Consider the following 27,569-nt stretch of genomic DNA (forward strand, 5'->3'; position numbering starts at 1 on the left):
ATTGCCCTGTCGAGCCTCCGATGTGTGTCAGTGTGTTGTACTAGAAACGGCCGCCATGTGCTTGCTGTCACTCACGCGCGCAGACACACGCACACTTGCGTGAATTTTAAGGAGACTATTGATCTTATAGGCCTAGTATGTTCTAGTAAAATAAATGTTTTAAAAACATATCGGAGTACATTTTAGAAGAAATGAGACCATATAAACAATATGTGGCCAATAAAAATTCAAAGATGCATTATCGAGGCCTGTAGAGATATTATAGTGATTTTTTTTCCTTTTTATTAAGCACACACACATCCAGCGGTGCAGATGCGCGTGTGTTTAACGACCGACGTCTCTGCCCTCATTATGTTTTACGACGTACTGAGGTGATCGTAGCTCTATAAGATATGCCCATGAAATTAACCACGCCAGCTGTCATTTACGTTGGAGAGGAAAAGAAATTCAGTACAAGCAATAGATGAGGGTGGTTTGATGGGAGGTGGTGTCATGTGTGCAAAGATGAAGCTGCCCTAAATTCAGTTATCCCACCTTTTAGCCTGGAGGAGCCATTACAGCCCTAATAGCGTTATGGCAACTGAAATTGGTTGTTTTAAAGTGACTAGATCGACACCTTGACAAGAATATAGATGGTTTTTCGGTAGTAATTGGGGGGGATTTTGACTCATTGTGATCACCAGCTGTTGGACTAGTTGACCCACCGGTTTATTTACCGCTGCTGGTGGCGCTGTCCGTGGTGCTGGAAGCAGCCAGCAGCTCCAGCAGACACTTGGAGGCCTGAACTGATCTGCACTTGAACGGTAAACGGATTGATCGGCTGTCAGCGCCGCTGGCATCACTCACACACCAGGACCACACGTATACGTACACACAGACACACACGCACGCACACAGGCAGCGCTGTAAATCACACTGATGGACGGTTCCTGGATTGAAGAGCATGGATGCCAAACGAAAAATCACCTTAATATTCCTATAATAGTCATAGATGTGTCACTGTTGATGACATATCTCATCCACCCTCCCCACAGTTTGTGCGGCTTCCCTCAGGGAGGCCTATATATCCTATATATACCAATTATCTTTCTTGTGGGTCTCTGTATCAAATGCAGTAAACATTCTGATTTTTAAAATGATATATTTGCACGTTTTTGGACAGTGATTGGTTAATTACTCATGTTTTCTGATTTTATCATCTTGAGTGGATTTCATTATCTCTTTTATGTCTTTTATATACCATATAGAGCCAAAAGCAATTCTCCACAAGTGTGTATAGTAATGCACTCTATATATGCACTCTGTGATTTTACTAGGCTATAGGGACTTAAATGCATACTACAGTGTAGCATCTAATGGTTTGTTAATTGTACCTTGATACCATACTTCATGGCATTTTCATGCTAATGTGGTGTGTCTGTAATAATCCATAGACTCTATGTGCTGTTTCATTTGAGTAATACCCTCACTGAAATAGATCTTTCGGCATTGATTTGACTGGATTTCCAGGAATCGAGCAAAAGTGGGCCAAGTGAGCGGTAGCCACACACTTAAAATATCACCATAACATTTATTATAAGGTTACTATTTTTCTCAAGGAAAGGGAAAACAGCACATGTGTCTTCAAATAGCACATCTTTCTAGTTCAAGAAGAGTTGGCAGGATATAATTGTTTCCACAGCCAGAACTTGATTAACAACACACATGCACCTCAATTTAGACTAAACAAGCAGACAAGCCAGCAAGTTAACACAAATGGCAATTATGTAAAACATAGACAAACAGGAGTGCAATAATCCTAGTTTGGCTTGTTTTTCAATTGGCTGTCTTTCAGCATGTGGAAGTTAGCTTCATATCCTGCTGTCAGTGAAGATAGGAGAAAAATTTGTCAATTTAGTTTATGTTGTCACTATGTTTATCGTTTGCTCTCTGACTCTCTTGTATTTCTTTATTTTCTCTCCCTCTTACTTCATTTCATTGTTGTGTTAAGTTTTTAGCATGTTAATGGTGACTTGTGTAAATATTCAATTAGCCCAGCAGGAAACACAACATGGGTAGAGTAAATACCAGCCACCAGATCTTATTACAGTAATGACATCACCATCATAGGCTCATGACAATTGGCTGTTATAAGATTGCTTATCTTCCCTCTGTAGACCTTTTTTTTATTTTATATTTACTCCAACAAGACATACATCGACTTCAGTATAATCCGTGTTGATTTATTAGGTTTTCATGGACCTTTTATGGAGCCATCTTTTGGTGATAGCTTAGCCATGAATGCTGTCTCCTTATCTTTGAACATTTTATGGAATTGATGGCCACACACTGAAGATCAGTGCCCAAATGTAGCTGTGCTTGGCTTGGATAATAAATCAGATAGAAACTGTGAGTTGGGACTTACATTGATATACTTTTCTGTACCACAATTTTTTTTTTTTTTTAATATACCTGAACTTATGGCATGCATAGATGCATTTCATCAACTATGTCCCGTATAATCTTGTTAAAAACTGTCAGTAATATGAAAATTGTAAACAAACTGCTGACTTGTGAGGTACTGACTGGTGGAGCTGTAACTAGGGAGGGGAAAGCCCAGTGAGCATATCAGGCCCATTTAATCGGACTCCCCGCCGAAAGGGTTTTAATCTCTTGATCCGCCGGGCTCAGGAAAGCGAGAAGCTGCCACCATGGTCAGGGGAAACTCTGGGATGTGCCTGCTGTCTCTTAGCCTTCCAACATTGGCAGTTCTCCATTCTTTAATAAGCAGACAAAGTTAAAACCACATGTGAAATGTTTGAAAGGAACAGTGCAGCTTCAGGCAGTTTTAGCTGCTTGAATTCAGGAGGAAAATTCATTTTGTTGTTGTGTTTTGCTTCATAATTTAAACCTATTAAACCTGCTATTTGAATTTGAATGTCTTAAGTGAATCTATGAGGCTTGTTTTTGACACTCTTGCATCCTTTTGTACACCATGGAGGGTTGCATTTCAGAGCTTGGCCACCCTCAGTAATGGACATCTAGTCTAGTAGCACAGATTCACCCCCAGCATATAAAGGCGGTAAAGAGACTGAGAGCCAGCCAGCACTTCCACCCAGGGCTTCCACCCAGCAATCTAGGTCATTAGGTCTACAGTGTAATTTAAGCAGCACCACATCTGCTCACATGTAGTCAGAACTGAGTGTTGTGGCTTGAGCATTAGAGCAGTGCCTAATCCTCCTGTGACAGCTGATTGTACGTATTTTTGGCTCCGAGTTCTGCAGAGCTCACTTCATTTGTTTTCGAGAGAGCGTTGAATGTGGAGCACAGGCGTACAGAGAGGCCTACATACTTTTAAGGTAGGAGACGAATCACAATTTTCATGCTGCGGTTGATGTCGAGCACATCGGCAACAAATTTAAACAATAGCATGCTAATATAGACTCTGCAGTTCGATTGAGGTTAACAGCACTGTATATGTATTGCCGTGTCATCGTGCTACTGATTGGAAAAGCTTAATGAGTGCGTGTCATTATTGTTGTGCTGGCATCCATCTTGGCCCAGTCTCGTGCATGCCATTGGGCCGAAGAGGTCAATGGACCACATGCTTATGGACTGAATGGACCCTGGCTTATTGACCGACAGACGGATGACCTAAATGACTGTAGAGAAAGGATTTAGTGTTTATTATCCTCTCCCTTTATCCCTCTTTCCTCCCCTCCCGTTATCTCTCCCTCTTTCCAGGGGGAGGGGCTTGTGTATGTAAGGGGGAGGGGGGATTGTTGGGAGGAGGTGGGACCTTTCTAATTGGTTGTGGAAACCAGTGGGGATATTAATATTGACATGTTGACCACTCCGTTGCCTGGTTGGAAGACCATATTGACAAAATCTATATGACCAGTCTTGCACTCTCAATAATGAGAATATTCAATTAATTTATACCTGGTGCATTTCAACTCATAAATCAAAAATATTTTAACATTTACATGAAGTCAGATTGTGCTTTGATTTTTAAATGGCAGTAGTATCTTTATGTATAGTATTTCTTTTTTAAAGTATATATTTCTGTATTCTCAAAGGACAAAGCTAGTGATATTCTGTGTTATGAAAAGATCAAAACAACAACATCTTAGTGCATTGCTAAATACTTTGACTTTTTTTCCCCTATCTGCAGCTAAAAGATGTTTATCTTTAAAAACAAGTCACACATATATATTCACATTCACAAAGGCTAAATAAATCTCTTGAAATGCTGGGCACTGTAGTTTTTAGCAAATATTATTCAAACAGGAGTTGAAAGTGCATTTGATGGGGACTATTTTTTTGCAGATTTGGTGCACTAGTTGTAGTGTTTTTGGCACCAGGAGAGTGTATGTGGGATTGACTCAAGTTAAGCTACAGTGTTTGTCTTCATTGCAATGAAGAAATGTGTCACCCAGTGCTTATTTATATGTTTTTAATTTTTGGGCGACAATGACACTTTATGGCACAAGGAAGAAAATGTGTTTATCAGGCTTCGGCTGCACAGACAGACTGAGGAAAAGACTTATCCTGTAATATTTGTATGTTTTATGTTTAATATTGTACGTTTTTGACTAGAGATAGTTGGTGTTTGTTACAATTGGTGCTTTCTTCTGATCTATGTGTTTAATCCCTGGGTATAAACTAAATTTCCTTTGGGATTACAATAAAGTTGAATTTGGAGAGGGGCGTTAAAACCATAACACACTCTGACAACAGATATCCAACAATAAATATAAATGGTTCACCGTAATGTCAATTTTGAGGTTCGTGTGATATATTGAAACAATCTCATTTTGTCCCAAAAGTCATCAAAAGTGATGAGGATTTTATCGCTGCAGTTACATACAGACAAAGAGATTCATCACACTAACACAATAGTGTCCAGCCAGTAATAATAACGTGGAAGTCAGCTGGAGGCGTTCAGAATGAAGTCTACCAGACAAGGGGATGGGAAATAGCAGCCTGAGGGGGGTTAGTGACTGACTGGCCCCTCCAGTCGACCATTTTGGTTAGTGCAGCCATCCAGATAATTAAACGTGATGGCAATCTTTGACACAGTGTAATCACATCACACCTCAGTGCCACAGGAGCTGTAACTGTCTGGCTCTCACTCTCTTGTCACTGACACATAAAGGCGCTCTGTGAATAGATGTATCTCATATTCTAATTTTCCCCTTTATAAATACTGGAAATCTTCATCAGATCAGAAAGGAGGTGTCCCAATAACCCTCCACACCTTCTACCAAATCAATTCAGTGCCACAACACTTTCAAGCTCTGCAATTTTACGGCAGCTCTATCCAATAATACAGAATATTGAGAAATCTTTTAGTCAAAACTAGTTTCCAGTATTCAACAGTGTTCAATCTGGCAGCAAAACACATTTCCTCCCATTTCCAAAACTCTTTAATTAAGCTGTAAAGCAGATGATAGCTTCTGGAGCTGTGACGACAGACGTTTTCTTAGAGTACGTTGGAGAACAGATGACAGCCCAAACCCATTTAGTTGCAAATGAACCTCCCAAGTTGTAATTCTATCTAATCTTTTCCATTTGTCATCCAAGTGAGACTTCATAGTGTTGTCACTGTTGAGCCAGATTTCCAAAAAAAATGTTTTTAGGGCAGTGTTGTTGTTTAAAGTGCATTTTGAGGCGAGTGACACTGACACTCAGCATACTGTACATCAGAGACCGTTTTTGACCTTTTACAGCTCAGATAAGAAGAGCTAAAAGCCTGAAAAGTGTCTTCACAATATGTCCAATGTCACACCTACATCAGGATTTATCGGAGCAAAGTTTCTTCTCTGAAATTCACAGTCTGACCTTCCTTTACTGGCACTTACAGTCGGAGACCATTACTCACTCAGATTGGTTTTAACTGCGCAGAGCAAACATTTGAAATCATCATACATTAAAAGAAGTTCCAAATGTTGTTTACTATCGAGATTTAACATCATACAGCTTATAAGTAGCTGTAAGTGAACCCACTCTAAAGATGTTTAGATGTAGCTCTTAGTATCACATGACGAATGCAGCAACCTAGTTAAATCAGCTACATTTGACTTTTAGGTGTAAAAATTTAATATTGATGATCTGCCACAGCCAGAAGTGGAGTCGCAAGCGGCTCAAAGCAGTTTCCCTGCTGAGTATCAAATATATATTGGTAAATAAAACATTTAGCCATGAAATATTCACATCTATAGACCCCGTGAACCAGTTTATGCAGTTTGATTAAATTCATAATTCTCCCTCCGGCATTCTGGTCAGATATGATGAGTTTTATCAATATGATACAATATATTCTGTACATTTAATTTAAAAAAACACAGTTAAAATCAAATATTTGTTCAGCATCTATAAAATGCACATTGAAAATTAAGAGAATGTTAATAATTTGTGTGTAAAGGGGTCGAGATATCGAATAACTGGGGTTTACTCACACCAGGAATCATCTTGTCAAAGTAGTACTATATATACCGCCGTTTGAAACCAAAGCCTTAATATAGAAAATATTCCACACATACACACAGCACGTTCTTCAAATAAACTGCTGCACTACTGCTGCTATACTTGTTTTTTTGTTTTATTCATCTCCCTTCTAAAAATTTCAGCGGGGGGTTTCTTATGTATTTTGCATTTCGGGGTCATCTCCATAGAAAAACTGGGTTGGTTCATTTACAGTATGGCTAATTACAGCGGGGTTTTCTGGTATATTATACTGTATGAATTACTCAGAGGGGCTTCCCCCATTACAGTCTGCTTTTCATTTAGCTTATGTGTGTTGTGTGCTTTTAATTAGGGTATTTCCTTGATGTATGCAGCGCTTCTTGTATGTTTGCTCAGTTCATGAAAGGACTTCCAGCGCAGTTAACGACTAACACGGCTGATATATCTGCAGAAAATATGCGACTTAAGTTTTAGCATTTTTCTTTTATCACTTTAACACTAAGCTCCTGTGATTCATGAGACCTTTTAGACTTCCTTTTTCTGATTTTTTTTTTTTTTGTTCCTGGATTAACAGGACAGCAGATTTAGTGCACATTGAGGGAGGGAACTTCTTTATTCAGTCCCATAAACCTATCATGAAGTGTTTCTGACTGATTCCATGAAGTCAGATGAATTAATCAACATCTTCCCTTTTCTGCTTTTTCCTCGCTTTGATAATAAATTATCTGTTAGTTTGAGCTCTTGCAGTGGGACTAATTCATATATTTTGTTCCGTTAATATTGTTTAATCACAGCAGTGGAATAAAGACAAAGATAAATCCCTTTTATTCATGATTACAAAAAGAATTTGAGTATTTATAAGCTGTTGTCCAATTACGACTAAAGGGGCCATATTTTTTATAGTTGGCATATAAATCACATGAAAGACTCTTGTCTCGCACAGCCAACTGTTGAGTTCACCAGAAATCTCTCTTATCCAGTAGTGATAAAGGCAACAACTATAAAATGATGAAAAATGAAACGAATAAATGGAAAGAAAGAAGAAAAAAAAGACATCTAAGATAGAAGACTTTTTCCTCTACGTTATGTGTTTAGACCAACATGCCTCTAAGAGTGTTACCAAACGCCTGGCAGTCAGCATGCGTGTTAGTGCGAGTGACCAGTGGCGGCTGAGCCGGCTGATACTGACCATCTGTGTGTATGTTGTGTGTGTGTATGTGCAGCTCCCCGCAGACTTCAGCAGACTTCACCTGGCCGACGGCTTGCACCCACAGGTGACCCACGTCTCCTCCAGCCACTCAGGATGTAGTATCACCAGCGACTCTGGAAGCAGCAGCCTGTCAGACATTTACCAGGTAAGGCCTCCCCACCTGGCGCTGGACCCCCAGCTTGGATTGCACTCGATGATTAAGTAGGTGTGATAGTTTGTTGACTAGTAAGTTGGTCACGTGAGATTTAAAACTCTCCAAAGTAGATAAATCAGTCTAGCTAGGGACCACGTTCTGGTGCTAATTTCATCTATTTCTTTGTCGGCTCTAGTGCAAACAATAAAAGAGTAGTTTGACTTTTTCCCTTTAAGCTACTATAAACATCAGAGATGGGTGTATAACCAAACGAGTACAGTTTAAATAGTGGAAACAAATGTCAGAACTTGAAGGTACCCTGTGGAGTTTGTTTGTTTGTGCAACCAACAAGGGCAGCCATGCACAAGGGTGATGTGATACACACAAAGTACCTGCCAATCATATCACGCAATATCACTGATCGACATGACGGTTGGTGGTGGTAACGGACGAAGACGTATTGCAATGGCAAGGACGAACATGCAACATGGATGTAAACAATTTTTTCAAAAAACTGTGAATCTACAACAAACTGAAAAATCTCTACAGGATACCTTTAATTATTTGGGGTTAACATGCTTTGACAATAGTGTTTTTTTTACAGCATACTAATTAGTGTTAACTAACATGTTAATTAAATGAATCATGAGCTAATGTTATTGATCAGACCTTATGATAAGCCTGTGTAAGTAACTGGAAGTATGGTTTCTTTTAGCGAGACAGCTAAGTCGAAGGCACAATTGTACCTCTGGGAATGCAGGTTATTCTCATTAAGTAGGGCAAAACATTTTTGGAAAGAATGTAAAAGGCTTGGCGGTTAAATAGACTACAAGACACAAATAGGACAGTGACACCGCTCAGCAGGAGACGAGCAGACAGGCTGGTGACAGCGAGCAGGTGGTCCAGCCTACATCCTGACTCCAGCTCTGCCTCTCATCACCTCAAAGCAGAAGTACAGAACTCCCAGGGAGCTGTGACGTAAAATCTCATGTGACGGGGAGCTTAAACACAAAAAAATATGCCTTTTTTTTAATGCTAAAATATTACAGACATTAACAGTAGACTTAACAGAATATGTTTTCCGGTGTGACTAAGGTAACGAGTAAATAACACTGATTAAAGAAAGAAAGAATAAAGAAAAAGTGAAATTAGAACCCAGCCCAGCAACCTTAACCTCCCAAAGGTAAATAAAACACCATTCAGCTCAAAAGAACACACACAAAATCTCGTGACTGTGCCCCCAAACCCTGCAACTAATCCTCTTAACATAGCGCACCCACCCCATTGGCTCCTAATACTGTCACCTGCTGTGTGCTTATTCGTGAGTGTGTGTTTGTAAGTGTGCTTGCGACGGTGCTCGGGAGCATCAGTCAGAATCACTTTGTTTTCTACAGACTCGCGTTTGTGTGTCGGCTCCAATTGTTTAAATACAGCTTTATAATTGCGTGCGAAGCCTGTATAGTATGAGTGTGTGTGTGTTATTGCAGAGTTGTGTCTGTGTGTGTGTGTGTGTGTGTTTGGCCATGCTGTGGCTGGCTGGGGTTGGTTGAACAGGCTCTACTGTCCCCAGTCTGTGATCCTGGTCTTACAGCCATCTGCTAGCAGCTCTCTTGATTTCTGTCTCTCTGTAACACACACACACGCACACACACAAACACTGTACTGGTTTCTTGCTTCAATCTCTATCCTCTTTTGCTTAATCTTACTTCTTTACTCAAACAGCTTTTAACCTACCTGTAGCAACAGCTCTTCTGTCTCTGCACACTGTTTAAACACCTTACCTCACCTCCTGTTTCGTGCGATCTCTTTTATCTTTCCCGATTGTAACCGATCACTCACATGTGCTCAGACGTCACCGCTCAGCTCACTGGTGATCTACTTATTTGTGTGCTTGTGCTTACCTCTGTCTGTGGAAAGGTTTTTGTCAAGTACACAAGCTGTTTTTGGTTTCACAGTCTCACCTGAATACATGTACAGTAAATCGATTTAGTCAGTCGGCAGAAAATGAAACCGTTTTGATTATCGATTAATTGTTTGGATCTTTTTTTTCCAAGAAAAAATGCCTACATTTGCTGGTTTCAGCTTCTCAAATGTGAGGATTTACTGCTTTTTGTTGTCTCATATGATAATAAACTGAATCTTTTTGGGGGGTTTTGAACTATTGGTCGGACAAAACAAGCAAATTGAATATGCCGCTTTGGGCTCTTGGGCGTTTTAAACTTAACATTTTAAACTAAACATTTTACAGACAAAACGATTAATTGGTTAATTGAGGAAAATAATTGGCAGATAAATCAATAATGAAAATAATCATTAGTTGCAGCCCTAGTTCACCGTTAATCTGCCAGGAGCAGTCATGCCCAACCTTTTTGGCTTGTGACCAATTAAATCAACAGAACGTCTACTTGTGAGACTGATATTTTTCCTTTTATAGAGGCTTGAAGAGGTGAAATTATCTAGTAATTCAAAGAAAGAGAAGGGTCTAAAAAACATTATGTTTCAGAAATGTGATTTTTTTTCTTCTTTCCTCTCGTCTTAATCATCCTCTGACCCTTCAGATGTATCTCATGAGTCCTGGAGGGGGGTTACCGCCGCATTAACACTCTGAAGGGGATTAAGTGGCAGTTGTTGTTAGATAAAGAATAGAAGCTGTCATTTACTTTTATCAGCCAGTCCACAGGTCTTAACCACTTCTCATCCCAAGCCCCCCCACTTCTCTCACTATTTTACCGCTTCCATTCAGCGCAAAAAATTAAAATGTACAACATTAAAAATGGAGAAAAAGACTAAAACGAACGTCTTACTATCCTAGGGTACTCGGCATGACTCTTCAAACTGTTTGTTTTATGCAACATTACTTTTTATCGTTAACTAAAGTTGCACCCTGCAGCGTTTTCAGAATTAATAACGCGCCGTAGTAGATCACTGGAGGTGTTTGCGGCCCTCACTGGGGGTGTTTTTGAATAATCAGATCAGAGGAGGCCCGGTTCTTTACACTCGAGATCACAGGAAGTTGATGGTACCAAGAAACACGGCGGTCTTAAATTTTAATTTGAGTCTACATTACATTTTCAACATTTAGCTGATGCTGTTATGAAGAACTGCTGAGCAGATAGAGGTACAGATTTTTGATGAATAGTTTAAGTGCCGGTCCACTCCTCCTCCTCCTCCGCTGCCGCCGCTCTCCGCCTCCTCTCACCTCTACAACTGAAGCACCCTTTGAAGAGTCCCACATCATTCTCACGTCACCGGCAACATGGCGTACTGTTTTGTGTCTGAATAAATCATGAAATTGGTCCTTCAGAAGGACTTTGAAAGCATTGATCCAAGAATAGCCCTGATGAAATATTAACAACACCTGACTTGCCCACTGACTCTTAATGCTTACTGCACATTTATGGATTTTTGATGCACACATGACATGAAAACGAACCTATGCACAAACTCAAAAGCACAAAGGCAACCTTTTGTTTAAATATGTCGGCTCTCAGATTTTGTGTTGCGTGTCGAATGTTTGCACCTTGTCGAAATCAAATAAAGTGACTGTTGCATTTACTAAGGAATGTGCATTGTTTACATCTTTAGTTCTCTTTTGCTGTTTTATGTTTGTTTCCTTATATATTCTACGCACAGAACTACCTCGCTGTTGTGTCTCTTTGTACAAAACAGACAATATGCAACTGTCTGCGGTTTCAGGACAAAGAGTACTCAGTATTATTCCTCCATTTCCAGATGCTCTGGAAGACATGTAACCTCTAACGTTGTATTGTATACCGCTCCTTTCTAAACCTGCCAAGCTCCACTATCAAAACCTCACACATATTATACCCGCATCTTATGAACAGACCCCGCCTCGGCCCCGCCCGCCAGGGTGTGCGCCGGTGACGCCCAAATGGCCTCTCAGACACTGGCCTGAATCATTAATGAGCCTTTTGCACATGGCATTTGAGGAGAAATGACATTGGGTTTCGATGAGGGATCGGGTACTGGGACTCTTGAGCCTTGAAAAATTAAAAGCAGACTGACGGTCTGGGAGGTGAAGATGCGTCTGGCTCTGGAATTTTGTGGACAGTTTGCAAAGACGACCTTTTCTTCTCTTTCTATTAAGAAGCTCGAGGTGGGGTACCATATCGAGGTAAGAGGTTTGTTGCTACACCGGGGCGAGGTAGCAGGGCTGGTTGCTTTGTAGTCCTTCTCTGAATGCTTTGGTTTGTTCTGTGAGAGGGTTTCATGTCGGGTGAGCGTGAACCAGGCAATATGGCCTCTCTGTCATTTACAGAAATATTTTCTTTGATGATAGCATTTGGTCTAGCTCATGCACAAGTAATTGCATTACTTTCGCTCCTCATCTTAGTTCATTTTCCCAGTTCCACACATATTTCATCTTTGTGCTTTCAAAGAACAGGATCTGGCTGCGAGGCAGGCGGTGGAGTTTGCTGAGGGGGAGAGGAGAGGAGAGGAGAGGAAAGTTGGGAGTTAATTAGCTTGTTACTATGCATAGCAGACAGTTTGGTATGCAGTGTTGACGCCTGTCTTTCTCATACTGTACTGAATACTTCTAATCCATTTCACGAAATGAATCAAATCTGCTCAGCAAGTTTACAGAGGCTTTTTTTATTTTTCTGTCGGTTGGGGAATGTACTGTGTCGTAGCTGATGTTGGTACTGTAAAATGATTTCAGCAGTGCGTGCGTGCTGTTGCAATCTGCACCACTGTATCTTTATTATGCTGATTTTTTTTACACTGGCTGTTTAAAAAAAAAAGAGTTTACTTTGACTGAAGTTAAACAGTCAAACGTGAGCTTTATTTATCTGCTTTATTTGGCTGTTATTGAGTTTGAGTATTGTTTGTACTGGGCGCAGACGTGGCTATAGATGTGACACACTGGTCATGGCGGAGATCAGAAACTGTGACCTTATGGTTACAGCCAGCTGTAGGTCGCCAGTTGCTGACGTCGGGATGGACACGCTGAATCCTTCACATTTTTTTATCAGTAATCACAGATGGCTGACACATTTCTCTTCTGTTCACTGTTTGTAGGCCACTGAGAACGAACCGGGTGACATGGACCTGAGTGGCCTGCCAGAGACTGCAGTCGACTCCGAGGAGGACGACGATGAGGAGGACATCGAGCGAGCTTCAGACCCCCTCATGAGCCGGGACATCGTCCGGGACTGCCTGGAGAAGGACCCAATGGACAGAACTGACGATGACATAGGTGAGCAACTGGTCGAGGGTATCATTGTCTTTTTTGTTAGTGCTATAAAAAAACCTATCAAGCCACAGTGTTAAACAGTCTCAATGCAGTGTAGGAATACCATTATTGTAAATAAACTCATTTGGTGTTTATTTTAAACACATCTAATCTAGTTTTTGTGAATGCTGAGCACCATCTTTGCAAGATGTCTTTTAAAGAACACAAGCAGTGTTGTTCCCTGCTGGGACAGGGCTTCTTGTCCCAATTTTAGATTAAATTATTGCTCTGTAAAAGCCACACCCAAATTTAAATCGGTCACATTAAAATTTACATTTGTCTGAAGCCTTTTATGCTTTACTGCTCTCATTTACAACGTAGGCTTTCGAGTAATTCTCAAAGCCACATCAGGCTCGCAGTATCATATCCCTTAAAGCTATGACTCAACTGCCATGATAATGATAGCCATGTTTAAAAAAAATAAGTACACACTCTCAGAGCTTAGCTACAGATGTGGACTGAGGGAGGATGATGTATTGGATGTAGAGAGAGTAAGAGCGAGTGCCAACCCCCTCCTCCTCTTCCTCCATCGTTGATCTCCCTGCCGCACACCCCTCCCTCTGCCGGCAGGCTTTTCTAGGTCACTCCAGCACATCCTCTCGCCTCACCTCTCACAGCACATTAAACTTTCAGTGCTTCCGCAGCTTCACACACGACGCTTTTGCCATGCCAAGCACAGGTCAGCCAGAACGCCAGACTGCTGCTGGGTAGCCAGAGGAGGAACGGTAGTTAGTAGCTGAAGAAAAAGGGGTATTTTCCTACTTTGGACCCCAGTGTAGGGTACTGCAAAATGTCCTGGGTCCTGGATTATATATAGCATCTCCCATTTATATATACCCATTATTAAAACACCCAATTTGTTCACCCAAATTGCAAAACAGTACATTTTCTCACTTACTTCAACTAGCCATGCAGATATTTGGCTTAATGTGTCCAGTTTTTGAGATATCCTCCTCTGAGATGCCAGCACCTCAGTACAGCAGAGATGAATAGAATTCTGTATGTGCTGTTGATAATAATGAAAAAGTACATTTGAATAGAAAGAAAAAACAATGTTCTGGTTTCTATTCATGATCCACACATCTCACTGCAGATAGTTTTATTTTACCTGCTATGTAACTATGTGCTACTGAAAAAATAGTCCCCATAAAAATGTTTCCAGTGCAGTAAATTGTTTCTTAAAAGGCAAATTGCTTTGGAGTTTTTTTTAACTACCATTTTCTAAATTAGTTTAGCAGCACAAAGGAAACCCATTGCACTAGATACCACTATAGATAAGTGAGAAAATATGTTTTTTGGTAATTTAGGTGATGGTTGACAGGATGCTAAAAGGATAGGTTCAAGATATTTTAAATCTGTCCTAAAACGAGGTGCCCAAACGAACACTGACATGTTTTTCTTGCTGTTATAATTCCTCCCGTTTATCCAGACCATTAAAAGATGTGATGGGGTACAAAATCCACAGTCCTCCGTTTGTGCAAAAATGAATGGAATGATTATAGCAAGAACAACCTGCGTCAATGTTCATATTAGAGCCTGACTTGAAAAATTAAAAAAAAAAAAAAAAAAGAACCTTTTAATATGATTTTAGAGGTGGTTTAGTGTCTGCAATGAATTTCTATTTAATGCACACAGAGGTCATTGAGTGAAGTGTCAGCAGTTATTCCTGGCTGGCCATGAAAGTTAGCGTCAAAGGAATTGATATTTGGCTTTAGGTTCTCCAGATAATGATTCCTCTGTTGGCTTTTCATTGTGGTGATGATCCATTTTGATGCTCATCCTCCAGCTCGTGCCTTCTTGGCTGGAAGTGAGGGCAGGCTTGCCAGGAGCGTTGCTTGTCCTCTTTCTCTCTCTCTCTCTCTCTCTCTCCTTTGGGTGTCAAGACTCTGTTTGCCCTTTTTCTCAACCTCCTCTACTTCCTCTGCTGTCTCTCCTCTGTACTTCTCACAGAGCAATTACTGGAGTTCATGCATCAACTGCCAGCATTTGCCAACATGACCATGTCAGTGAGGAGGGAACTCTGCGCCGTCATGGTTTTTGCTGTAGTCGAACGTGCCGGCACCATCGTTCTCAATGATGGAGAGGAGGTGCGTGTTTGTGCATATTCATGCACGCAGAAGCCCAGTCTTGTGACATTGTCTTTCCTATAATTGTATTTTATATGTGTGTGTGTGTGTCTCTCGGGGGAACCTTAGTCTCACCCCTCGCACCAATGAAACTTTCTTCTTCCATTTGATGTTTTTTTCTGCTCTATTAAACCCGAATGGCGAACATCCCTTATCACTGGTCCTCTCTAGGATCCCTCAGGCAACTAAAGCAGGCATCACTTATTCTCTCTCTCTCTCTCCAGTAAAAACACGACATGAGTTTCAATGAATAAAATTTGGTTGGTTTTTTTGCTATGATGCACCAAAACTATAGAGAGCAGAACTTGCCTCTAAGGCCTGTTCACTTTAGTAAGTGTCTGCTTGTAGAGAATTCAAGGTTCATTGAGCATATTGCTGCTGTCGGGCTGAAGGGTGTCTCCAAGATGTTTGCTTTTCAGGAATTCTAGAAAACATCCTATATTTATTCTAATTTCCTCAAAACACGATACATTGATTTTTCTTAACTTCAATCAAGCAAGCACGTATTCCTCCAACAAAGCTTTTAATGTTTTCCAGCTTCTCATTTTTAGTTGTTTTGCTAAGCAGCTCTAATAATCTTGTGCTATTGTTCTATCCTTCTGAGGAAAGAAAGAAACCATCTGTTATTGCAGCGGCGCCTTTATAGTTACTGCATATGGTTCTTTTTGACAAATAACTTTGACTCATTAGGGGACAACAGCTGTTGGGAACTACTGGTAGATTGAACTTAATCTGATCTACAAAATCTTTGTAGAATTTCTTCTATTTCTCCTTCTTGCACTTTTTTGTTCATATTCCTTGATTGTATTCTTTTTTCTTCTTCAAACGTCTTACTACTGTGATCATGTGTTACCGCTCCAGCTTGACTCATGGTCGGTGATTCTGAACGGTTCGGTGGAGGTGACATATCCCGACAGCCGGACAGAAACCCTTTGTATGGGAAACAGCTTTGGGGTATCACCAACCATGGAGAAGGAATACATGAAGGGTGTCATGAAGACCAAGGTGGACGACTGCCAGGTAAGATCTTCGTAAATGTTCCTCTGCTACAGTAGGATTAACAAGTCTGTTTCCTCTTCATGACAGTGTGAAAAGCATGTCACAGAGCCTGTCACCTGATCGTATTTAATCCCACTGTGATCCACTCGTGCTGGAAGTGTTTGAACTCAGGACGCTGAAAGATGCTTGGCAATAGCACCCACTTATTTGTATATAAATATGTGAACTAACCATTTTAAAGGACAATCAGATGATCAGATTTGATCGTATGTTCTATGGGAATGAAGTGCAAAAAACTGAGAGTAAAGAAACTGAAATGTTTTGCAGCCTTTAAGTCATCACTCAGTGTCTCAGTAGGCTGGGAATGTTGCATACTAGACACTAAACTACTCTACTTTATGATTCCCTTGTAAGAAAAGTATGTGAAAATCTCTGTTCCTAATCAGTTGAAGCCCTCTTTCATAACCTACCAGTGCAAATATTGTTTAGTTGTTATACTGATTTTTTTTTTATCAGCTGTTGTATTCATCTCTCAGTCTGCCATTTGTTTTAATTCCAGAAATTTCTTCTCAAGTGATGGCATTAACATATTCAGGCATAAGGGGATCCAGTAACAGAAAAATCACTTCTTTTTAAAATGTATTATATTGCAGTATTGTAAAATATAGGTATATTTGTGTCAAAATGTATCAAATCTGTCCTTAACTCTGGTTTACCCTGTTTTGTCCAGTTTGTGTGTATAGCCCAGCAGGACTACTGCTGCATCCTCAACCAGGTCGAGAAGAACATGCAGAAGGTCGAAGAGGAAGGGGAGATCGTCATGGTGAAGGAGCACCGTGAACTGGACCGCACCGGGACCAGGAAAGGACACATCGTCATTAAGGTGACAAATCTACATTCAGTCATTTACATTTCCCTTAAATGCAGAAAGAAATATCAGGAGTGCTCAAAAGAAACTAGTGTCAATCAACAGCCAACAAATAATTACATGTAGATACTTGAAAAACTCTTTGCAAGCCAATTATCTTGCATAAAAGGTTATTTCAATCCAATAACACCACAACGTTGAACCCTCAGGGCACACCGGAACGTCTCACCATGCACCTAGTGGAGGAACACTCAGTGGTGGACCCCACCTACATTGAGGACTTCCTGTTGACCTACAGGACCTTCCTCTCCAGCCCCATGGTCGTGGGCAAGAAGCTCCTGGAGTGGTTCCACGACCCCAGTCTCAGGGACAAGGTAAAAGCTCCATGTTCTCCACCAGAAAACCTCTCTTTACCTGCTTAGTACTCCTGAAAAAGGAAGACTTCATGAAATCAAACACAGATAGGAAACTTTTGAAGGTTTTGTGGGTCACAAGATTAGACATGTTGGATTTTGCAGCATGGTAACCAGAGACAGAATTTAACTTTGCTCCACTTGTGTTGATTAATACTTGCATATAATACAATGTTATACATTATAAGTTGAACTTAAGAAACTGCATGACATGTCACCTGTAAAACACAAATACCTTTTACCTTGAAGATTTAGTATGTATACACTAAAAGAAAATGTGGACACTCAGACAGACTTCTACTAGATTTTCCACAAACACTTGGACATTTTTGCACGAGGATGTGAAGTATATTACAAATGCATATAACCTAACTAGTCAACCAGTAAACTGTGTGTTGACCTATACTGTTCATGTTACCTCTGCAGGTTACACGGGTAGTCTTGCTGTGGGTAAACAATCACTTCAATGACTTTGAGGGTGACCCTGCCATGACTCACTTTCTGGAGGAGTTTGAAAACAATCTGGAGAAAGAAGTAAGTTTAATACATTCACAGAGCCCTCAAACATGCAAAAAAAAAAAAAAAGATTCACCTTCCTTATATCTGTGTGTTGTTTTTTTTCCCCAGAAAATGTGTGGGCACCTCAGACTGTTAAATATAGCATGTGCTGCTAAAGCCAAGCCGCGGCTGGTGACACTGACCAAGCCGTCCAGGGAGGCTCCACTGGCCTTCAGCCTTCTCGGAGGTCAAGAGAAAGGTTTCCGCATCTTTATTGATACCGTGGAGGCCGGGAGCAAGGCAGCAGAAGCTGGCCTTAAGCGTGGAGATCAGGTCAGTCTTTGCATTTTTTTTTCCTATTAGTAAGAGATAGTTAATAGTACATGTAGATATTGGTGGTTTGGTGTCTTATCCAAGGAAACTTCCACCAAGCTCCATAACACTCTCTTTTTCCCCACCCTTATCTGTCACTTTGTACAGTATTGCATAGTACAGTATGATTAGTACTGGTAAATATTAGGGATGAATCCTGTAAATGCAGCTGCACATACTGTTAGCAGTCTCAGAAATGCTCTTTTGTCTGTAGGCTACAATTGTGGAAAGAAATCACTCCAGTCACACAGACCAGTACTTGAAATGATCTTTTTCGCCTGTTGAAGTTCATTTTTGTTGTGAAATTGGTTTTATATTTTCCTCTAACTAGCATTAAAAGGGTTTTTTAAAAAAGTCTTAAATTGAACTTGCCAGTAGCTGTTGGCACCATGTGTTGGCTTTCTCCGCGCAACTTGACTTCTCAACCATTTTCACACTCTGCAGTCCTCTGGGCTTTGAGCAAAGTCCCTTAATCCTTGAAACCATCTTGAGTGTGTCTGGATGCGAGTTAAGCCCTCTTGACTCCAAACATCCCCTGCAGCTGTTTCCCCCAAAAGGAAGTATAGAAGCTGACATCCTTGGAAGCATTCACTCTCTCCTACCCATTCACACCGTCCATTTTTTAACAACTTCACTTACTACCATGATTCCCTCAAGACCCATCATTTCAGAGCTTTAGTGTTAGTCTTGTCATCAGTGAACTCCAACCATTGTCTCACCAATCACCACTGATCACAAAACAGACATTCGGTCGTGTTAGTCAGCCCTAACTGGCAGCTGAGGATGGCCTGTACTTACATTACAGTCAAAGGTGACTTCCTCATCCACCAAGGAGGAAATGATGAAGGCTGCTTAACAGATTGTGTTAGAATGCAAATATCCGGCCCCTGTGGGAACGTCAAACTGTTAAGACAAAAGAGAAGACAATCTGAAGGTGACCCGGGTTCATATTAATGTCAAGACCTACTAAATATCATGATGTGCAACATGCCATCGAGTGGGATTTTGTTGCCTCTTCTGGGCCGTAAAGTATACCCAAGCTATAGTTTAGACAGCTACTGACAGTGTTGGCAAGATCAACAGTTAATTGTGTTTATTTCTATAGTTATTGTGTTATTTCTCCAATATACCATTTTATATAAGTTAGCCATATGAAGTTAGTTAGCCTGTATATGCTGAGGTTTTCTTCAGAATCATAAATGTTTTTTTACTTTATTGGGTTTTCACATAACCTACAGGACATTTTTCTTTGTAATATGGTACAAAATAGGCGACTTAAAATATTACACAGAGAAAAATAGGCTACCACAGAAGAGGCATCGATATAGAATATTTCAAGAATAAAAAAGCTGGATGCAATAAAAATATAGATTTTTAACCGGCATGTTAATATAACCTTTTCTGAAATGTTATAGCCACACAGAGCCGGTGAGGAAGATTTAAAAGGAAACTGTGTGGCCGATGAGGATGAGAGAGGGGTATCTGATTGTAAAGACATTGATCGACAGGAAGAATACATGACAGATAAGGGAGACATCACAGTGGGCCACATAGTGTTTGCATCAGATGAGAGAGAGGCCACTGTGTGCCCCGACAGCCTCAGCTTCAGGTGAGGCAGAGCCTGGTGCGTACGATCCGAGCACCAATCTGATTTGAGTGGGCAGGTGGGCTTTTTTGCAATAACTTTGATGATGAAATCCTGCACTCTGCGACAACGAGTGATCGGTGAGGAGTCAAATACAGAGTACCCTGGACAGCTCCCGCGTTCACGGGTGTCGCAGGATCATCACCTTGACAACGATTGTGACACTTTATAGTCTATGTTAAAAAGCTCCAGCAGTTTAAAATTGACTTAATACAATCAACTCCATAATCTGTGTCCAGTGTTTTAAAGTGGCCTATTAAATTTCGTTGTGCGTTGATAAGTATCCTCACTATGAAGGATGTTAAATGTCGCCTGCTCAGTGCTGCAGGAGAAGGGCCCACTCAGAGTTGGTTGGGGGGGCGGGGGAGGTGGTGGGGGCTCACATGTTTGTGTTACGGTGCTATGCTTCTTTGTTCACTGTAATACATGTTATAAAACATGTAGTTAAATTTATTACCTGGCTGATTTTCTTTATTTCAAATTTAATCCGTTTTCCGCACAGATCCGATATGGCCTGTAATTTGACATGACACGGTGAGCAGTGAGGCAGCGGAGTCATTAAGTAGTTAACTGGCAGGTTTTCCTTGCGCATCAGTGCAGAAAGCTGTAGATTAAGATTGGATTTATTTTTTATTATAGAGGCCACTCGTGTTAGTATTTCACAATAATGAGACAAAGAGATGCAAGTGTGTGTGAACAGAAGGCACAGACTTGGTAAGATTTGTTAACTTAACCCCGAGTCTCCCCCCAAAGGGTTGCAAAAGAAATCTCAGGTGTTCCCAGATGATCAACAGGATAAGAAATCAGAAAATATATATATATATTTGTGCAACACAAAATTATGTCTTTGACTTTTCCCCCTTTCTTTGCATTTTCTCTTGCAAATTAATGGGTAATTTTACTTTTTCAGACTTCTAAAAATGATTCAAATAAATCAATTTGAGAAGGAAAAATTGCTCTTTGATTAACTGGTCACACCTGCTAGCTTTGTTTTCATGGGTCAGAAGCCAAAAGGGTTGGAAACCACAGTTACACGCACCTCTGATTAATTCTAATCAGAGGTGATTGATTCTAATGTTCATAAAATATGAGATTTATATTATGCACAGTTTGGTAAAATGCACCTGATGGATTTCTCCCTTCTTCTTTCTGCAGATCTTGGAGGTCAATGGGCAGAACTTTGAGAATGTCCAGCTCAGCAAAGCCAATGAGATTCTGAAGAACAACACCCACTTGTCCATAACTGTGAAAACAAATCTTTTAGGTAAAGTCAAATTTATTAGCTTAACTTTGAAACCAAAGAAGTAGAAGTGCTCAAAAACAATTTTCATTTTTTTACAAACAATATGGCTCATCCATCCACGTTTTTCCCTACCCAGTGTTTAAAGAGCTGCTAACCAGGCCAGAACACGACCATGACTTGGATGGTGAGGAAGAGCACGACAGAAAGAACGGGGCACCCCACCTTCCAAAGATTGGGGACATCAAGAAGGCCAGTCGCTACTCTATCCCTGACCTGGCAGTGGATGTGGAGCAGGTGATGGGCCTGGAGAAGGTCAGCAAGAAAGCAAAGACCAACACAGTGGGAGGACGCAACAAGCTGAAGAAGATCTTCGACAAGACACTCACCAGCATCCTGCCTCCTAAACCATACAAGTAACAAGACCTTTTAGCATTTTACTATAGTCTCAAAAAGATTTTAAGATTTGTGATTTAAGTTGCTGAGGAAGAAAGATATTTTAACATTTTTTTGGAGATGATGTTAGGTATATTTCTTGCAGAATATATTCTCTAGATTGCACTGCCAGGCGTGTCCACAGCCTCCCAACTCTTGCCAACACAAATATCGCCCTCTGCCTTTTGTAGACAGAACTGCCCCGTCACCCCTCCCATATTCTCTTTCTTGTTTCCATAGTGACGTTTGCGTTGGCCAATCGCAGGACGACAGCATTGTGGGGATGAAGCAGTCCAAACAGATCCCACCAGCTCTGCCTGTCAGCGGCAACCTCTCGTCGTCAAACCCAGACCTTCTGCAGTCTCACCACCGCATCCTGGACTTCAGCAACCAGCCTGGTGGGTATTTAACTACTGTGACATAATGTGAGAAGTTTGTGGCAACAATACACTTTCATTTACATTTTCTTGAAACATTTGGAATCATTGGTATCAAAGATTATTCCTTTTCTATTATAATAACATAACTGATCTAAACGAAATGTATTTTTATGGCTAATTTTCATTAGAGCCAGTTGAAACCATCTCAGGCTTTTCACTTTGTCTTTTTAAGCTTGAACAACACTGGGCTGGGCAATATAGATGGAAATTATATATTGCAGTTTATGTAGTTTTATATTGCGATACTGATATATGGACGGATGACAAATTAATGGAAAAACTAATCATATACGTAAGTGGAGAAACATAAAGATGCAGATGCTTTCATATGTACCACAACATCAGGTCACTAAATTGTTAAAAGTAAAGAAAAATACATGAATCATATGCTGTTTTTAGACAAAATAACCAGATGATAGTATCTGTTTTTGGTTAATCCAGCAAAGTAAATATCTTACCAAGCAAGGTAAATCATTACCTGGATGCAAAATTATCAGGAATTTTAAAATGCTAGCTACCTAAAAACAGCTGAAGACAAATTTCACAGCATGTATCATCACATTGCCCAACCCTCCTATCTATTTTGTTTCTCTACCAGCCACGTAGAGCCAGGAATAGAAATATGTAAATCTAGTCTCTTTATTTCTATCCTCATTAACTCCTATCCATCACATGTTGTTTATGTTCTTCCAGTCCCAGTGATACTGAGTGAGTACCTTTCTCTCCCCGTGATCCTGCTTCTCCTAGCACAGTCACATCTTTGTCAATGCTGTCAGCCTCCATGTCAGACATACGAACATTGATCAGCTGCTATGCTGCAGTTTACAGACGTAACATAAACTCAATATATCTGCATACATGCTTGGGAACGCTAATTGAGTAAGGCTTAACAGCATTGCACTGACCGCTGACCTTTCAATTTTCTGTGGGCACATGGGGGTTGAGTTTGCTATGAAGATTTTTGGGGTCATATGACCTGTAAAGGGAGCTACACTGTGTGTTTCTGATCACACTAATCAATGCTGGGAAATGAGGTTTGTGGATGAAATCACAAAGATGCTGGTGTGTTTTGCTCCGATGCTGGCTGATGGAATGGCTCTTTGTAAAAAAAAAAACAAAGAACTAAAAATGATTGCTGTTACTCACATAATGAGATTCAAAACAGCTCACATCTCAGTAAAATGCAGTTAAGTAAGTATTTATTCTAATTATATGTTCTGGTTTTGCATCCCCAGATATGTCAGACCAGGTATTACGAGTCTTCAAGGCCGATCAGCAGTCTCGGTACATCATGATCGGAAAGGACACCACGGCTAAGGAAGTGGTGGCCCAAGCTATCAGGGAGTTTGCCCTGACTGCAGCACCGGAGGCTTATTCGCTGTGCGAGGTCTCTGTCACACCCGAGGGCGTCATCAAACAGAGGCGGTTACCTGACCAGCTCTCTAAACTAGCAGACAGGATTCAACTAAGCGGCAGGTAATGACTTCTTTAGTTTAATGTGTTAACCACCATCTTGTGTTGTTAGGATTATCTATCATTTCTTGTGAGAGGGGGAATACATGTATTGTATTAATATATGCAAAAAAAATCTCTATCATCAGATACTACCTTAAGAGCAACATGGAGACAGAGACGTTATGTTCAGATGAGGACGCCCAGGACCTCCTCCGAGAAGGCCAGATCTCCCTGTTACAGCTCAGTACGGTAGAGGTGGCCACACAGCTCTCCATGCGGGCCTTTGAACTGTTCTGCGCCATCGAGCCCACAGAATACATCGACGACCTGTTCAAGCTGCGCTCCAAGACGGGCTCGGCCAGCCTGAAACGCTTTGAGGAGGCCATCAACCACGAGACCTTCTGGGTGGCCACGGAGGTGACGCGGGAGCCCAACCAGCTCAAACGCATGAAGACCATCAAGCACTTCATCAAGATCGCCTTGCACTGCCGCGAGTGCAAGAACTTCAACTCAATGTTTGCAATTATCAGGTGAGACAGGGAATAATAAATGTGTAGTGAACTGTGCAGTTGTGTCACATTGTGGATACAAATTGGACATCTTGATTTTATTCAATCGTGATTTTTCGTCTTTACTTTGTAATCATGTATTTGTTTGGAGATGAGAACAAGTCCCTCAGGTGTTGTCACATCTGCATAAATGATTGATTTATACCTTATTTTAGCTGTTATATAAGTAAACTAATGAAATAAACTTTTAACCAAGCCAGATTTATCATAGATTGAAGCTATTCTCCCTTTTATGATGGTAAATGTGTTTTTTTTTCCCCCACAGTGGTCTAAACCTGGCTCCAGTCTCCAGACTGAGGGGAACATGGGAGAAGCTACCTAGCAAGTATGAGAAGCTGTTTGGAGACCTGCAAGACCTCTTTGACCCCTCCAGAAATATGGCCAAGTACAGGAATGTCCTCAACAATCAGAACCTCCAGCCACCAATCATCCCCCTGTTCCCCGTCATCAAGAAGGACCTCACCTTCCTACATGAAGGTATATAGCATTAAATTCATGTCTCTATGTAAAATATATACAGCTGATTCCACCTCCAATATGTTAATATTTTATAGAGCTTACAGAAGGTCATCTAGCAACTGAAATGCTATTTAATAGTTAACTGTCATTTGTAGACAATCAATATCCTGCATGTGTTTAGTGTGAATCAGTTTTGAGAATAAAACTCTTTATGTATTGTTGGTAATGGTACACATGCCAATTTGTTCACTGTGTATATGACCACACTTCCCCCTGAGGTTTTGAGGCTTGAGAAAGATGGTTCCGAAAAATCCTTTGCATAAAAAAAATGCTACATAATAGCCCAACTTCTGTTGCTTTTAGACAATATTAAGTGAAAATACAGAGAAAATACAGCATCTAAACAGTCTTTAACCTTTCTTGCCCATTTCTACCAATGAACATGTATAAGAAATGTATTTATAATTTAATATATTTGAATATATGATTTAAAGGTAGCGAATCCACACCACATTATGTGAATTCCACTGTTTAGCTAGAAGCTAAGATGGCATCGCTCCTTTGCTTAGCTAGGCTTGTTACTATTATAGTAAGACTAGTTTAGCTGGTGTGTTTTTCCATCTTCTTATCATGATTGAATTTAGCTACTGCTTTGTTTATGTTGCATAACAAAGAAATTACTGACATTTCAAATCCTCAAAATGATTTTTTCTTTTATAGGTAACGGTAGAAAAAAGTAGGAAAATTTAGCTAAGGGTAGATATGGCTCTTATCACCAGCTAGCTTTAGTGTTAACATTTTCTTGCATTAGGTGTCTAGTTAACTGTCTTTTATAATTATTGCAAACTATACATGCTGTTTTTTATTATCCTATGCAGTCATTTTTATACAGTAAAATGTAAAAAAAAAAAAAAAAATCTATCAAAAAGTCAAATTATCGTCCTCGACATAATTTTGGGGCAGTGTATGTATTTAGCCCGGTGGCCTTTGTGCCACTAGTTAAAATATGATATTAATATGAGCTGTCTTAATTATGGGTTATTGATATTCACTTTTTTCTTTTGAATTTCTTAGGCAATGACTCTAAAGTGGATGGTCTGGTGAACTTTGAGAAGCTGAGGATGATTGCCAAAGAAATTCGCCATGTCGGTCGCATGGCCTCCGTCAACATGGACCCAGCCCTCATGTTTCGGACCAGGTAAGGAACCTTCCAGAAACAAAGCCATATTTCAGATTAATTATTCTTCACCCTCCCTGTAGGACCAGTCAGCACTCCAGCACTACCAAACTCTTTGGGGTTAGTGGGTTCACATAGATTCAGTCAAATTTCTGCATCACGCTTTTCTGTCAAGCAGCTGTTCCCCCTGGCAACTGTTTCTTCTGGCAACTGTTTCCCTATACACATTGTTGGCATAAGATGTGCACAGTGCTGCTGTGAAAGTGTGTCTCCGTCTAATGATGTCTCCTCTTAGTGGTGTTACCATTTGATTTTCTCTCCTCTGACTTTCACGTGGGTCTTTGGTGAAATTGCTTCTCTTTGGTGATCGTGGTGGTCTTTCCTGTCCTAAGCTTTGTCTCTTTCTCTCTCTACTCATCCACCCTTTGCCCCATGCTTCTCTGTTCATGGCACCCACCCTCTAGGAAGAAGAAATGGAGAAGTTTAGGGTAAGTTTGGTGACCCTACAACTTTTTGCCCTCCCTGCACTGCAACCCCCTTTTTTTCTGCCAATTTGCGTGCTTCTTTCCTTCTTCTCAGAAACCCTGTTTCCATTAACCAGTTTGAGTTGAATCCTGCTACTAACGCTGCCTGATCCGTATCAGAGTACATTGAATGAAACAAAGGTCACTTTGCTTACATTAGGTAATGCTGGACTGTTTTACATTTTGAAAACAAATGTTCTTCAACACAAAAACACAGATATTTACAACATAAATTTGACACACATAGGATTAGAATATTACTTCTTTCTCATTTCAAAACTAGTACATACTGTATATGCTAAACATGCAATAAATTATTATTGAATCCAGCCTTGCATTAGCAATATGACCTTTTCTGATACGTTGTTTTATCTAACAATATGCATGCAGTTTTAGTGTCAGAATTTCACCCGTCTCTGAGGTTTTATCTGTATATCAAAGCTCAAAACAACCAGACATTCATGAAGCAACACTTTTTTTTATCATGCTTTACATTCTTGTGGGTCAAATGGGACAGCATACACAGAACATTTAATAGGAAACATACGGAAAGCACATTACATTCACCCGAAGAGGAAAGGGAACATTGTCACTTCTGTATCTCGTAATTATGAGTGCATCTTATAATTAGGAGACTTAACGACAGTATCTTGTAATTACGAGATCTGTATCTCGTAATTATGAGATCTTAATCTTGGAAATATGAGATGCTAAGTTATATTTATAAGATACTGAAGTCAGAATTACGTCTGTGATGACACTTCCATAAAAACATAACAGAAATTGTACATTTCACTCCGATGAGCACAAGCACAAAAAGGAAATGATTCCTGATAAATATCTTTCCACTGACTAGCACAAACGTGACTTCCCAGTGACTAACACCGTACACACTGTAAGCCCATTGTCTGTGTCCTGCAGAATCTGGCTAAGACCATGTGCAAGTAAAGCTTTCACAACTACTACCAGTTCTGACTCAAGCCACAGAAATGTAAACTATGAGTGTGTTACACTACTAGAACTCCCCCTTTCTACTCCCCTGTTGTTCAACTACAGCCATCATTCCCTCACTCCCCCCCTCTGCTGTCTGGAATGTCTGGAATGTTCTGGAGTTACCAGGAATACCTAAAGCTGCTCTTTGCATGTTTGAATAAATATAATACGCCCCGTGTAGCCCAGTAGTACCACCTGTAAAGTCATAGTTGAGTATAGGCTTATTTACGTACTAAACAAATATATTAATATGTTTTTTTGTCTACCCTCTCTATTTCTTTGTGTGTCTTCGTCTCTGTTTGTGCCTGCAAA

General features: G+C 40.4%; 1 protein-coding gene across 10 annotated transcripts in view; it reads left to right on the forward strand.

The window, feature by feature from the left end:
- rapgef2b (Rap guanine nucleotide exchange factor 2b) overlaps nucleotides 1-27,569 on the forward strand; it is a 111,541-nt gene that overhangs the window by 73,461 nt on the left and 10,511 nt on the right. For 6 of the 10 annotated variants that reach the window (XM_067599905.1, XM_067599902.1, XM_067599903.1 and 3 more), the window contains 17 exons: nucleotides 7,671-7,802; nucleotides 12,831-13,008; nucleotides 14,995-15,131; nucleotides 16,032-16,190; nucleotides 16,900-17,052; nucleotides 17,247-17,411; nucleotides 17,877-17,984; nucleotides 18,078-18,281; nucleotides 21,121-21,229; nucleotides 21,345-21,621; nucleotides 21,881-22,038; nucleotides 22,774-22,788; nucleotides 23,316-23,556; nucleotides 23,682-24,065; nucleotides 24,370-24,581; nucleotides 25,638-25,761; nucleotides 26,205-26,228. In XM_067599905.1, the coding sequence (XP_067456006.1) occupies nucleotides 7,671-7,802; nucleotides 12,831-13,008; nucleotides 14,995-15,131; nucleotides 16,032-16,190; nucleotides 16,900-17,052; nucleotides 17,247-17,411; nucleotides 17,877-17,984; nucleotides 18,078-18,281; nucleotides 21,121-21,229; nucleotides 21,345-21,621; nucleotides 21,881-22,038; nucleotides 22,774-22,788; nucleotides 23,316-23,556; nucleotides 23,682-24,065; nucleotides 24,370-24,581; nucleotides 25,638-25,761; nucleotides 26,205-26,228 (2,780 nt within the window). The remainder of the gene's footprint in view (nucleotides 1-7,670; nucleotides 7,803-12,830; nucleotides 13,009-14,994; nucleotides 15,132-16,031; nucleotides 16,191-16,899; nucleotides 17,053-17,246; nucleotides 17,412-17,876; nucleotides 17,985-18,077; nucleotides 18,282-21,120; nucleotides 21,230-21,344; nucleotides 21,622-21,880; nucleotides 22,039-22,773; nucleotides 22,789-23,315; nucleotides 23,557-23,681; nucleotides 24,066-24,369; nucleotides 24,582-25,637; nucleotides 25,762-26,204; nucleotides 26,229-27,569) is intronic. The other 4 variants (XM_067599904.1, XM_067599908.1, XM_067599907.1 and 1 more) reach the window with 3 other exon arrangements.

This window comes from Thunnus thynnus, chromosome 9 (genome assembly GCF_963924715.1).
Source record: "Thunnus thynnus chromosome 9, fThuThy2.1, whole genome shotgun sequence".
In the NCBI taxonomy this organism is placed as follows: domain Eukaryota; kingdom Metazoa; phylum Chordata; class Actinopteri; order Scombriformes; family Scombridae; genus Thunnus; species Thunnus thynnus.